General features: G+C 41.5%; 1 protein-coding gene across 1 annotated transcript in view; it reads right to left on the bottom strand.

Moving 5' to 3' along the window:
- UGGT2 (UDP-glucose glycoprotein glucosyltransferase 2) overlaps positions 1-10,310 on the bottom strand; it is a 244,048-nt gene extending 233,738 nt beyond the window's left edge. The window contains exon 1 of the mRNA XM_033177411.1: positions 9,888-10,310. Coding sequence (XP_033033302.1) covers positions 9,888-10,045 — 158 coding nt within the window. The 5' untranslated portion in view covers positions 10,046-10,310. The remainder of the gene's footprint in view (positions 1-9,887) is intronic.
- Between the last annotated feature and the right edge of the window lie 2,065 nt (positions 10,311-12,375).

Here is a 12,375-nt window from a genome sequence, read left to right as displayed (position 1 = left end):
TTTCCTATAAAAAGTATCTTTTGTTGAATTAGCATTATTGAGTGCCTAACTTTTGTGTACTGTACCTTGGCAAAATAAACATGAATAAAAAACAGTTTTGTCTCTGAGGCTCACATTTTAACAACAGAGATTAGCATATATGATACCTTACAATAAGGATTATTACAGAAACACTGGCCAAATGTTATGAGAGAATAATAGAAAGTTATTAATTTTGTCATGGGAAAGTATCAGGCAAGACAGAATAATATGGTATGCCCACAAGTCATTATCAATGAGGAAGACTATAATAGAATGATATATTACTATCCTAGGGCTACTATACCATTACCCAAGGATCCTCTACACATATTTCCTGGATAACCCCATGTTTATACTGGGCTTCTAATGTGATGGTTGAGTGGATTCCCGAATCACAAGTCTAACCTATTCAGCAAGAGAAATTTATTCTCTCATAGTTCTGGAGGCCAAAAGTCTGAAGTCAAGGTTTGAGCAGAGTTAATGCACAAGATTCTAAAAGCTGCCTTTTTTTTGTTGGGGGCATCATTCAAGCCACCCTCTAGCCCCCAATAACCTCCAAAAACTCAACCAATTATAGCATCAATTCTAAGTCCAAAATCTCATGTAAGTATCATCAACTCCATTTACAAATTTTATCATCTATATCATGTATGGGTGAGACTCTGGGTATGATCCATCTTGGGGCAAAATTCTCCCCTGTCCATCTGTGAAACTAGAAAACAAGTTATGTTTCAAAAATGCAATGGTGAGACAGGCACAGGATGGACACTCTAATTCTCAAAGGAAAAAAATAGAAGGAATAAAGGGGTCACTGGTCACAGGCAAGTTCAAAATCCAGCAGGGCAAATTTCCATTATGTTCCAAAGCCTGAGAATAACTCTCTGTGGCCTGATGCTTCACCCTCTGTGCTGCCTGCCATGGTTCTGCCTGCAGAGTTATTCTTTCTTTCTTGAAAGGGCAGCACAATCTTTACGGCCAAGTAGCTCTATCAGTCAATTTCCTGCCTATAGAATTTTGGAAGTCCAACAGCCTTCTTTTGTTTTGTCTTGTCTGTCTCTTTTGGTCCAAGCTGGCAATGTTTCTAATACATTCCCAAAAACTTTGTAAGACTATTGTATATCTCACCAAGAGCCACATCATTACCCAAAGATCCTCCCCAGATCCTTCCTGGATATCCTCATCTTCTTTATACCAAGCTTCTGCTGAGATGGTTGAGGGGACCTATGAATCACATGCTTAACCTATTCAGCAAAAGGTCATCCTGCCAGGTTCCTGTCTTTCCAGAGCACCCATTCCTAACACTGAGTTTCCTAGTTGTAGCACACTTTACGATCTGGATAGGCTGAGAACCTCCTAAATCAAGTGTTGGTTCCTTTTTCCTTACCTGTTCCTTTTTAAACTTATCTCTTTCTCTCATTTTAATATAAGCAACAAGGAGAAACCAAGCAGCACTTCTAACACTTTGCTTGGAAATCTTCTCAGCTCATATCCAAGTTCACCACTTTCAAGATGTTTTCCACAAACTGTAGAAACCAAGTCAGCCAGTATTCTATCACTACATAACAAGGGTTACCTTTCTTCTAGATTCCAATATAGTGTCTCTCATTTCCTTCTGGGCCGTGGCCAGAACAGACTTCAGTGTTCATATTTCTACTGGAATTCTCTTCAGGATGATGTAAGTATTCTCTACGACGACAGAAGTTTTTTCAACTATGCCCTTTAATCTCTTCTAAGCCCTCAGCAGAATCACCCTTAATGTCCAGATTTCTGCAGTCTCCTCAAGGCAGTGTAGGCTTTTAATACCAAACTTCTCAAAATTATTCTAGCCTCTGCCCAACTCCACAGCTACTTCTACATTTTGGAGTATTTGTTACAGCAGCACCCAACTTTTTGGTCCAAAATCTGTATTAGTTTCCTAGATTTGTTTAATAAATTATGAAAAATTTGGTGACTTAAAACAGAAACTTATTCTCTCACAATTCTGGAGGCCAGAAGTCCAAAATCAAGGTGTTGGCAAGGCTGTGCTCCCTTGGAAGGCTCTAAGGGAGAACTCTTCCATCCTGGTGGCTTCAGCTGTCCCTTGGCTTGAGGCTGCCTAACTCCAATCTCTAACTTCACATGGTCTTCTCCTTTTTGCCTGTGTCTTCTCTTCTTCTGTCTCTTAAAATGACATTGGATTTGGGGCCCATCTAGACAATCCAAGATGATCTCATCTCAAGATCCTTACTTACATTAACAAAGACATTCTTCCAAATGAGATAACATTCACAGGTTCTGGGAGTTAGGATGTGGACATACCTTTTGGGGGGCCAGCATTCAACCTACTACAGATGCCCCTTGACTTAGATGGGGTTACCTCCCAATAAACCCATACAAAGTTGCAAATACTATAAGTAAAAAATGCATTTAATACCCTGGTAAACCCATAGTTAAGTAAAAAAAATCCTAAATTGAACCATGATAAGTTGGGGACCATTTGTACAAGTGATGAGGTTTGTAAATCAGACTGGGGCCAGACTGTGAAGGACCTTAAGGAGCATCACACAGCAGTTCCAACTCTTAGACTCTTGAGGCAAATGTAAAGCCAGACACTGTTAACAAGCAGTCTAAGGCTAGAGGAAGTTAGACTGATTTGGAGCTAGGTGTGAGACTAGATCTAGGCAAACAAACACTGGAGAAAGGATAAAGGAAGGGGATCAAAACTAAGCTAGAATCAGGTATTCAATAAAAAGCGTTTTAGCCTCCCACTCAAATGGACAGAACAGCGTGTGGAGTCTTGCATTCTGAACTTTTGCTCCAGAACTACTGCAGGAATAAATCAGAAAAGCCAAGAGAACCCACAGACCCTCTGAAGGAAGTAGATTGCTCCTGTGGGACCTGGGAGATACTCCAAATACTCTGAGTACCCAAACTGTGAGAATGGGAAAGGGGGACTGTCTGCCCCCAAATACACACCCTCACTGGGGAACCTGAAGGTGTATATCACTGGAGAAGATTCTGATCTTACCTGAAGCTGAGTCAATTTAGAGAGCCAAGCAAAATACAGGAGTAGAAGCAGCAGTGGGAAAAGCCCAGTGGACTCTCTGGGTCCCCTAGGAAGCTATTTCTGCCTTGCCTCACAGGGCTCCTCGGGTAGGGCTGCCAGAGGCACTGGGAAGAGGCCACAGGGAGAAGGAAACCTCCAGCTGAACCTTGTAACAATTCCAACTGAACAAGAAATCTCCTGGCCAGAACTTGGGGGTGGGCATGAATCTGGAGTGCAAGTTCCATAGGTGGGGAAGCATGACAGCCCTATTTGCATTTGCAGCTGGGAGGCTGGTAGCCTAGGGCAAATTCTCAGCCCCACCACCTGGAAACAGACTCAGTGCTGTTGGGTGGGGCACGGAGTGAGTGAGACTGGCCTTTTGGGTTACATGGGAGCTGGGTGAGGCCTGTGACTATAGGCTTTCCCCCACTTCCCTGACAACCTGCATGACAAAGCAGAGGCAGCTATAATCCTCCTAGGAATATAACTCCACTGACCTGGGAATTGCACGACCATCTCCCACAGCAATTGCAACAAGACCCACCCAAAGAGAGTCTGAGCCCAGACATGCCCTAGCCATGACCCCATCAGATAGTGCTTCCCTACTCACCAGGGGAGCTGAAGACAAAGGGCATATACTCTGGGGAGTTCTAGGGCCCGCCCACTGCCTGATCCTCCCCATACTACCACAGCTGATGCTCTCTTGAAAGGGCCACCTCCCTGCAGAAGGCCAATCAGCACAAAAATAGTGCATTAAACAACAAAAAGTCAGGACCCTCAGAGAGTCCATTTCACCCCCCTGCCACTTTCAGCAAAGCAGGTGCTGGTATCCACAGCGAAGAGACCCACAGACAGTTCACAGGACTCCGTGGATACAATTCCCAGTACCAGCCCGGAGCCTGTTAGACCTACTGGGTAGATAGATCCAGAAGAGAGAGAACAATCTCCACAGCTCGGCTCTCAGGAAGCCACATCTGTAGGAAAAGAAGGAGAGCACTACACCAAGGAAACACCCCATGGGACAAAAGAATCTGAACAACAGCCTTGAGCCCTAGACCTTCCCTCTGACAGAGACCACCCAAATGAGAAGGAACCAGAAAACCCACTCTAGTACTAGGACAAAACAAGGTTCTTTAACACCCGCCCAAAAATCCCACTCACCAGCAATAGAACCAAACCAAGGTAAAATGCCTAATTTACCTGAAAAGAATTCAGATGGACGGTTATTAAGCTAATCAAGGAGGCACCAGAGAAAGGCAAAGCCCAATTTAAGGAAATCAAAAAAAACAAGAAATGAGGGGAGAAATTTTCAGTGAAATAGATAGCATAAATAAAAACAATCAAAACTTCAGGAAACAATGGATCCACTTATAGAAATGTAAAATGCTCTAGAGAGTTTCAGCAATAGAACTGAATAAGCAGGAGAAAGAACTTCAGAGCTCAAGGACAAGATTTTTGAATTAACCCAATGCAACAAAGAAAAAAGAATAAGAAAATATGAACAAAGCCTCCAAGAAGTCTGGGATTATGTTAAATGACCAAACCTAAGAATAATCAGTGTTCCTGAGGAAGAGGAGAAATCTAAAAGTTTAGAAAACATATTTGGAGGAATAATTGAGGAAAACTTCCCCACCCTTTCTACAGACCTAGACATCCAAATACAAGAAGCTCAAAGAACACCTGGGAAAATCAACACACAAAGATTATCGCCTAAGCACACAGACATCAAGTTATTCAAAGCTAAGATGAAGGAAAGAATCTTAAGAGCTGTGAGGCAAAAACACCAGGTAACCTACAAAGGAAAACCTATCAGATTAACAGCAGATTTCTCAGCAGAAACCTACAAACTAGAAGGGATTGGGGCCCTACTGCCTCTTAAAACAATTATCAGTCAAGGATTTTGTATCCAGCAAAAGTAATCTTCATAAATGAAGGAAAGATACAGTCTTTTCCAGACCAAAAAAATGATGAAAGAATTTGCCACTACCAATCCAGCACCACAAGAACTGCTAAAAGGAGCTCTAAATCTTGAAACAAATCATGGAAATAAATCAAAACAGAACCTCTTTAAAACATAAATCTCACAGGACCTATAAAACAAAAATACAATTAAAAAAATAAGGTATACAAGCAACAAACAGCACAATGAATAGAATGGTACCTCACATCTCAATACTAACATTGAATGTAAAGGGCCTAGATGCTCCACTTAAAAGGTATAGAATTGCAAAACGGATAAGAATTCACCAACCAACCATCTGCTGTCTTCAAGAGACTCACTTATCACCTAAGGACTCACATAAACTTACGGTAAAGGGGTGGAAAAAGATATTCCATGCAAATGGACACCAAAAGCCAGCAAGAGTAGCTATTCTTATGAGATAAACGTTAAAGCAACAGCAGTTAAAAAAGACAAAGAGGGACATTATATAATGATAAAAGGCCTTGTCCAAAAGGAAAATATTACAATCCTAAATATACATGCAACTAACAGTGGAGCTCCCAAATTTATAAAACAATTACTACTAGACTCAAGAAATGAGATACACAGTAACAAAATAATAGTGGGGGACTTCAATACTCCACTGATAGCACTAGACAGGTCATCACGAGAGAAAGTCAACAAAGAAACAATGGATTGAAATTATACCCTGGAAAAAAATGGACTAAACAGATATTTACAGAAGATTCTACCCAACAACCACAGAATATACATTCTATTCATTATCAGTACATGAAACTTTTTCCAAGATAGACCATCGATAGGCCACAAATCAAGCCTCAATAAATTTAAGACAACTGACATTATATCAAACACTCTCTCAGACCTCAGACTACAGTGGAATAAAACTGAAAATCAACCCCAAAAGGAACCTTCAAAACCATGCAAATACATGGAAATTAAATAACATTCTCCTGAATAAGTCAACAATGAAATCAAGATGGAAATTAAAAATTTGTTCAAACTGAACAACAACAGCGCCACAACCTATCAAAACCTCTGGGATACAGCAAAGGCTGTGCTAAGAGGAAAGTTCATAGCCCTAGACGCCTACATCAGAAAATCTGAAGGTACACAGATACTCTAAGGTTACATCTCAAGGAAGTAAAGAAACAAGAACAAACCAAACCCAATCGCAGCAGAAGAAAGGAAATAACAAAGATTTGAGCAGAACTAAAGGAAATTAGAACCAAAAAAAATACAAAACATAAATGAAACAAAAAGTTAGTTCTTTGAAAAGATAAATAACATTAATAGACCATTAGCAAGATTAACCAAGAAGGAAAAAGAGAAAATTCAAATAAGCGCAATTAGAAATGAAACGGGAGGTATTACAATGGACACCACAGAAATATAAAAGATGATTAAAAGATGATTCAAGGCCACTATGAACACCTTTATGTGCATAAACTAGAAAACCTAAAGGAGATGGATAAATTCCTGGAAAGATACAACCCTCCTAGCTTAAATCAGGAAGAATTAGATACCCTGAACAGACCAATAACAAGCAACGAGATTAAAACTGTAATAAAAAATTATCAACATAAAAACATCCAGGACTAGATGTATTCACAGCCAAATTCTACCAGACATTCAAAGAATTGGTATGAATCATATTGACACTATTCCACAAGACAAAGAGGGAATCCTCCCTATATTATTCTATGAAGCCAGTATCACCCTAATACCAAAACCAGGAAAAAAACATAACCAAAAAAGGAAACTACTGACCAATATCCCTGATGAACATAGATGCAAAAATCCTTAACAATATACTAGCTAACCGAATCCAACAACATATCAAGAAGATAATCCACCAATATCAAGTGAGTTTCATAACAGGGATGCAGGGATGGTTTAATACACACAAGTCAATAAATGTGATACACCACATAAACAGAATTAAAAACAAAAATTACATGATCATCTCAACAGACTCAGAAAAAGCATTCAACAAAATCCAGTACCCCTTTATGATTAAAACGCTCAACAAAAATCAGCATAGAAGGGACATACCTCATTGTAATAAAAGCCATCTATAACAAACCCACAGCCAACATAACACTGAATGCGGAAAAGTCTAAAGCATGCCCTCTGAGAACTGGAACAAGACAAGGATGCCTACTCTCACCACTTCTCTTCAATATAGTACTGGGAGTCCTAGTCAGAACAATCAGACAAGAGAAAGAAATAAAGGGCATCCAAATCAACAAACAGGAAATCAAATTGTCACTGTTAACTGATGATATGATTATATACCTAGAAAACCCTAAAGACTCCTCCAAAAAGCTCCTCGAGCTGATAAAAGAATCCAGCAAAGTTTCCAGACACAAAATTAATGTACACAAATCAGTACTCTCTTATATACCAACAGCGACCAAGCTGAGAATCTAATCAAGAACTCAACCCCTTTTACAATCGCTCCAACAAAAATAAAATACTTAGGAATATACCTAAAAAAGGAGGTGAAAGACCTCTACAAGGAAAAAAACTACAAAACATTGCTGAAAGAAATCATACACAACACAAACAAATGGAACCATATCCCATGCTCATGGATGGACAGAATCAATACTGTGAAGATGACCATACTGCCAAAAGCAATCTACAAATTCAATGCAATTCCCATCAAAATACCACCATCATTCTTCACAAAACTAGAAAAAAAAATCCTAAAGTTCATATGGAACCGAAAAAGAGCCCACATAGCCAAAGCAAGATTAAGCAAAAAGAACAAATCTGGAGGCATCACATTCCCTGATTTCAAACTATACTATAAAGCCATAGTCTCCAAAACAGCATGGTACTGGTGTAAAAACAGGCACATAAACCAACGGAATGTAATAGAGAATCCAGAAATAAACCCAAATACTTACAGCCAACTGATCTTCGGCAAAGCAAACTAAAACAAAGTGGGGGAAGGACACTCTATTCAAAAAAATGGTGCTGGGATACTTGGCAAGCCACATGTAGGAGAATGAAACTGGATTCTTATCTCTCACATTATACAAAAACCAACTCAAAATGGATCAAGGACTTAAATCTAAGACTTGAAACTATAACAATTATAAAAGATAACATCAGAAAAACTCTTGTAGCATTGGCTTAGGCAAGGATTTCATGACCAAGAACCCCAAAGCAAATGCAATAAAAACAAAGATAAATAGCGGGACTTAATTAAACTAAACAGCTTTTGCACGACAAAAGGAACATTCAGCAGAGTAACCAGACAACCCACAAAATGGGAGAAAATCTTCACAATCTATACATCTGACAAAGGATTAATATCCAGAATCTACAAGGAACTCAAATCAGCAGGAAAAAAACAGTCCCATTAAAAAGTGGGCTAAGGACATGAATAGACAATTCTCAAAAGATATATAAATGGCTAACATGAAAAAATGCTGAACATACTAATGATCAGGGAAACACAAATCAAAACCACAATGCGATACCACCTTACTCCTGCAAGAATGGCCATAATAAAAAAATCAAAAAAAAAATAGATGTTGGCATGGATGCAGCGAACAGGGGACACTCCTACACTGCTGGTGGGAATGTAAACTAGTATAACCACTGTGGAAAACAGTGTGGGAAAGTCCTTAAAGTACCAAGAATAGATCTACCATTTGATCCAGCAATCCCACTACTAGGTATCTACCCACAGGAAAAGAAGTCATGAAAAAGATAGTTGCATATGCATATTTATACCAGCACAATTCACAAATGCAAAAATATTGAACCAATCCAAATACCCATCAATCAACAAGTGGATAAATAAACTACAGCATACATATGATGGAATACTACTCAGCCATAAAAAGGAATGAATTAATGGCATTCACAGCAACCTGGATGAGATTAGAGACTTATTCTAAGTGAAGTAAGTCAGGAATGGAAAACCAAATATCTCATGTTCTCACTGACATGTGGGAACTAAGCTATGAGGATGCAAAGGCATAAGAATTACACAATGGACTTCGGGGACTCAGCGGGAAAGGTAGGGAAGGGAGGGAGGGATAAAAGACTACAAGTTGGATGCAGTGTATATACTGCGGGGGTAATGGGTGCACCAAAATCTCACAAATCACCACTGAAGAACTTACGTAACCAAACACCACCTGTTCCCCAATAACCTACAGGAATGAAAAAAAAATTTTTTAACTATTTTACCACCAAATACATGCAACTTATGTGGAGTGGAGTCTCTTTTTAGGGCCACTTGCTGTTGCTGTGGTGCATCCATTAAGTCGTTGGTGTAAAACTTCATTTTTGCTAAGATAAAGAACTTTATAATTTTACTCAACTCTTGGAATACTAAGGGGCAAAATGCAACAGCTACAAGTTTTGTTCTGCAGAGTAAGTGATGGGTAATGAACTAATTCCGTTGAAGGGATTCGGGAAAAATATTACCTTGCAGGAAGCTGCCCTCCCCATAGCAAGCCTAGGAGCTAATGGTATGATGTCATCATGACGAAACTAGGTACTTCAAGCACTGTCTGCTGAACAGAACTGCCTACCCCAGTGGAAGCGCTTGCGTTAAGTGCCACGCGTAAATGCTAATACATCCCAACAAATTAAAGCAGAGCAAAGAAGCTTTAAAAACTGTACGTAAAGTAAGGCCTGAAGGGGAAAGGAACTGCAAGTGAGTACTGCACTGGAACCGAGAAGCCGCCCCCGGTCGGGAGGGAAGGAGGTGGTGATGCTCAGGGCCAGAGCGAGGGCATCTGGAGAAGACGGGTGGGAGCGAGGAGACACCCGCTGCGAGCACCAAGAGAGTGCGGCTGAGGGTGGCAGTGCGCCCACAGCCGCCCGGACCAGGGCCCGGCCCGTACCCACCTTGCCTCCAGCAGCAGCGGGGTCTCGGGCCACTTCGCTGCCAAGTGGGCCGTCACCGACTTGGACGCGGCGACCGTCCCGGCACCGAGCTGCGAAAGCCACAGCGCCGTGGAGCCCAGGAGCAGCCGCACCACGTTCGTGGCCTTCGCTGGCGCCATGGCACGGAGACAAAAGCGCGAGTCCCTCGGACCTGGCACACACAGTCTGTGGCCGCCACGCTCCGGCCGGCTCTTACCGGCGCGCGACTCCCCACTTCCGGTGGGGGGAGCTGGAGTCCGTTACTGGGTGCCGGGTCCGGGAAGGCGCATGCGTGTCCCACTCCGGCGCGGTTTAGTGGGTGCGGCCTGGTGAGCCCACGCCAGCCGGACACTGGGCCACGTCCTAGCCGCCGGGGCGGCGCCGGGTTGCTGAGCGGCGTCACAGATGCTCGGCGTCACAGATGCTGAGCGGCGTCACAGATGCTCCCGCGGGTCCGCTCCCGGGACCCTGGGTTCTCGGACAGAGGCCTTGGGACACCGGGCGGGAAGCGGGCTCTCCAGACCGAACTAGGGCTGGCTAGAGTTGCCGAAATCTGGAAGCAAAGTCAGGACCACTTGGATATTGTCCACCTTTTACACAGGAGGAAAATAAGGCCTGTAAAAGTTGAAGTCCCCACCTCAAGCAGTTCTCAAGTGTTACTAAAGATGGGAATCACCTGGGAGAGCTTTTAGACTGCCGCCGCCAAGACCACGCCCCATACCTGAGAATCTCGGGACGGGGGTGAGATGCGGCATCAATAGTGTTATTTAAAATCCGCAGGTGATTCCAGTGTCCAATCATGTTAGGAAACTCGTGACTTACGGGTGGCTCTCAAACCTAATCACTTGCTTGTTAAAACACTGCAGAGTGGCAGGCCTCCCCACAGTGTTTCGGATTCAGTAGATCCTTGTGGGGGCCGAGAACTTGCATTTTATTTCTGCCAAGTTCCCAGATAATACTAGTGGCTAGAAATCACACTTGGAGCCTTTTCCATTCGAATGTGTCGTCCAGGGTAGGCCCAGGCTGTGAGCTCAATGGAAATGCAGAAGCTCAGGCCCTGCCCCAGACCTAATGAATCAAGATCTCCAATTTAACGGAAACCACAGGTGATTCCTATGCACATGAAAGGTAGAGAAGAGTGATTTAGAGGATTACATGTAAACGTGCACAGAAAAGTGCCGATAAGCCTGAGCATAGTGGTTCACACCTGTAGTCCCAGCATTTTGGAAGGTCGAGGCGGGAAGATCGCTTAAGCCAAGGAGGTCCAGGCTGCAGAGAGCGGTGATTGCGCCACTGCCCTCCAACCTAGGCGATAGAGGGAAACCCTATCTCAAAAAAATAAAATAAATAAAAAGCCCAATAAGTGATTGGTGTTTTGTCAGAGTAAAATACATGGTAAAATAGTTTATGGGACGCCCGGGTTCATCGCTTTTTTTCTCTCCTGTTACTCCTTTGCCCTGTAGGGAAAGTGGATCTCTTGAAGTTGCAGAAACATAGTCATTCCCTTTTTTCGTTTCATTTGCTTAGTCAGTACCCTTCCTTAGAAGACCCTATTCCACTAAGCAATTCTACGAATTTCCAGAATAATTTCTCACTTCCAAAGTTTAGCCTTCATTTCCTGATTTATCCTACTTGGTATGATCTATCCTTCCTTTACATTTCCACTTTATTGTAACTGCCTTAGAGTACTTAAGTTCTTACTTTAATACTTGAGTACAGTACTTAATTTATTTCTCCTGTGAGAGGTGGTATATCCCCTCAGAACACATGCCTTGTTCATCTTTGGCATCCCTTGCAGTACCTAGCACAATACTTCACACGTTACTGGGGACTCCATGAAGATTGAAGAATCCTTGCTTTACGGAAAGAAGGTAGAAAGCTAAGGCAAATGCGCTTCATTTCTATCCGTACTGTGTACGAGAAAAATACATTACGAATCTTTCACAATTATTTGCTTTAATTAACTGCCCATTTCCACTAATATTTAGACCGAAATTTTTATTGAGATTGTGGGATTAAGGAAATAAAATATTGACAGTGAATGTCTTAAATGTCCGCCTATCCAATGGGCTGCAAATCTTTAAGAAATAATTGGTCATATAAAAGTCCCATTAAATAGACTATTAAAGGACACTAATAAAATGTATATTAGTAAAAATTTCAGAATATGTGAATTCAGAATAGTGAGAATGCTCATTTCTCTTTTAAAGAGAATAAAATTAATCCAGGCCATTTATGTATATATTTGTTATACATTTTATCTTACATGGTGTTCTCCTAGAAATTTTAATTTGGAACATTCCTCAGAATGATGATCCTCAAGCTTGTTTCCCCATCTACAGAGCAAAAGGATAAGACAGTGTGATATTTAAGGTTCCTTCTATATGTGCTTCCTATGTGCAGATTAAAAAGAAAACTGAAATGCAAAAATTGAGTAAATTAGCAAAGTCCACTCAAGTCAGTGGAGTAG

The sequence above is a fragment of the Trachypithecus francoisi genome, unplaced genomic scaffold (genome assembly GCF_009764315.1).
Source record: "Trachypithecus francoisi isolate TF-2019V2 unplaced genomic scaffold, Tfra_2.0 Lachesis_group18, whole genome shotgun sequence".
Classification (NCBI taxonomy): Eukaryota; Metazoa; Chordata; class Mammalia; order Primates; family Cercopithecidae; genus Trachypithecus; species Trachypithecus francoisi.
The sequence above is the reverse complement of the archived record's forward strand: the minus strand, read 5'-3'. Positions and strand labels throughout refer to the sequence as shown.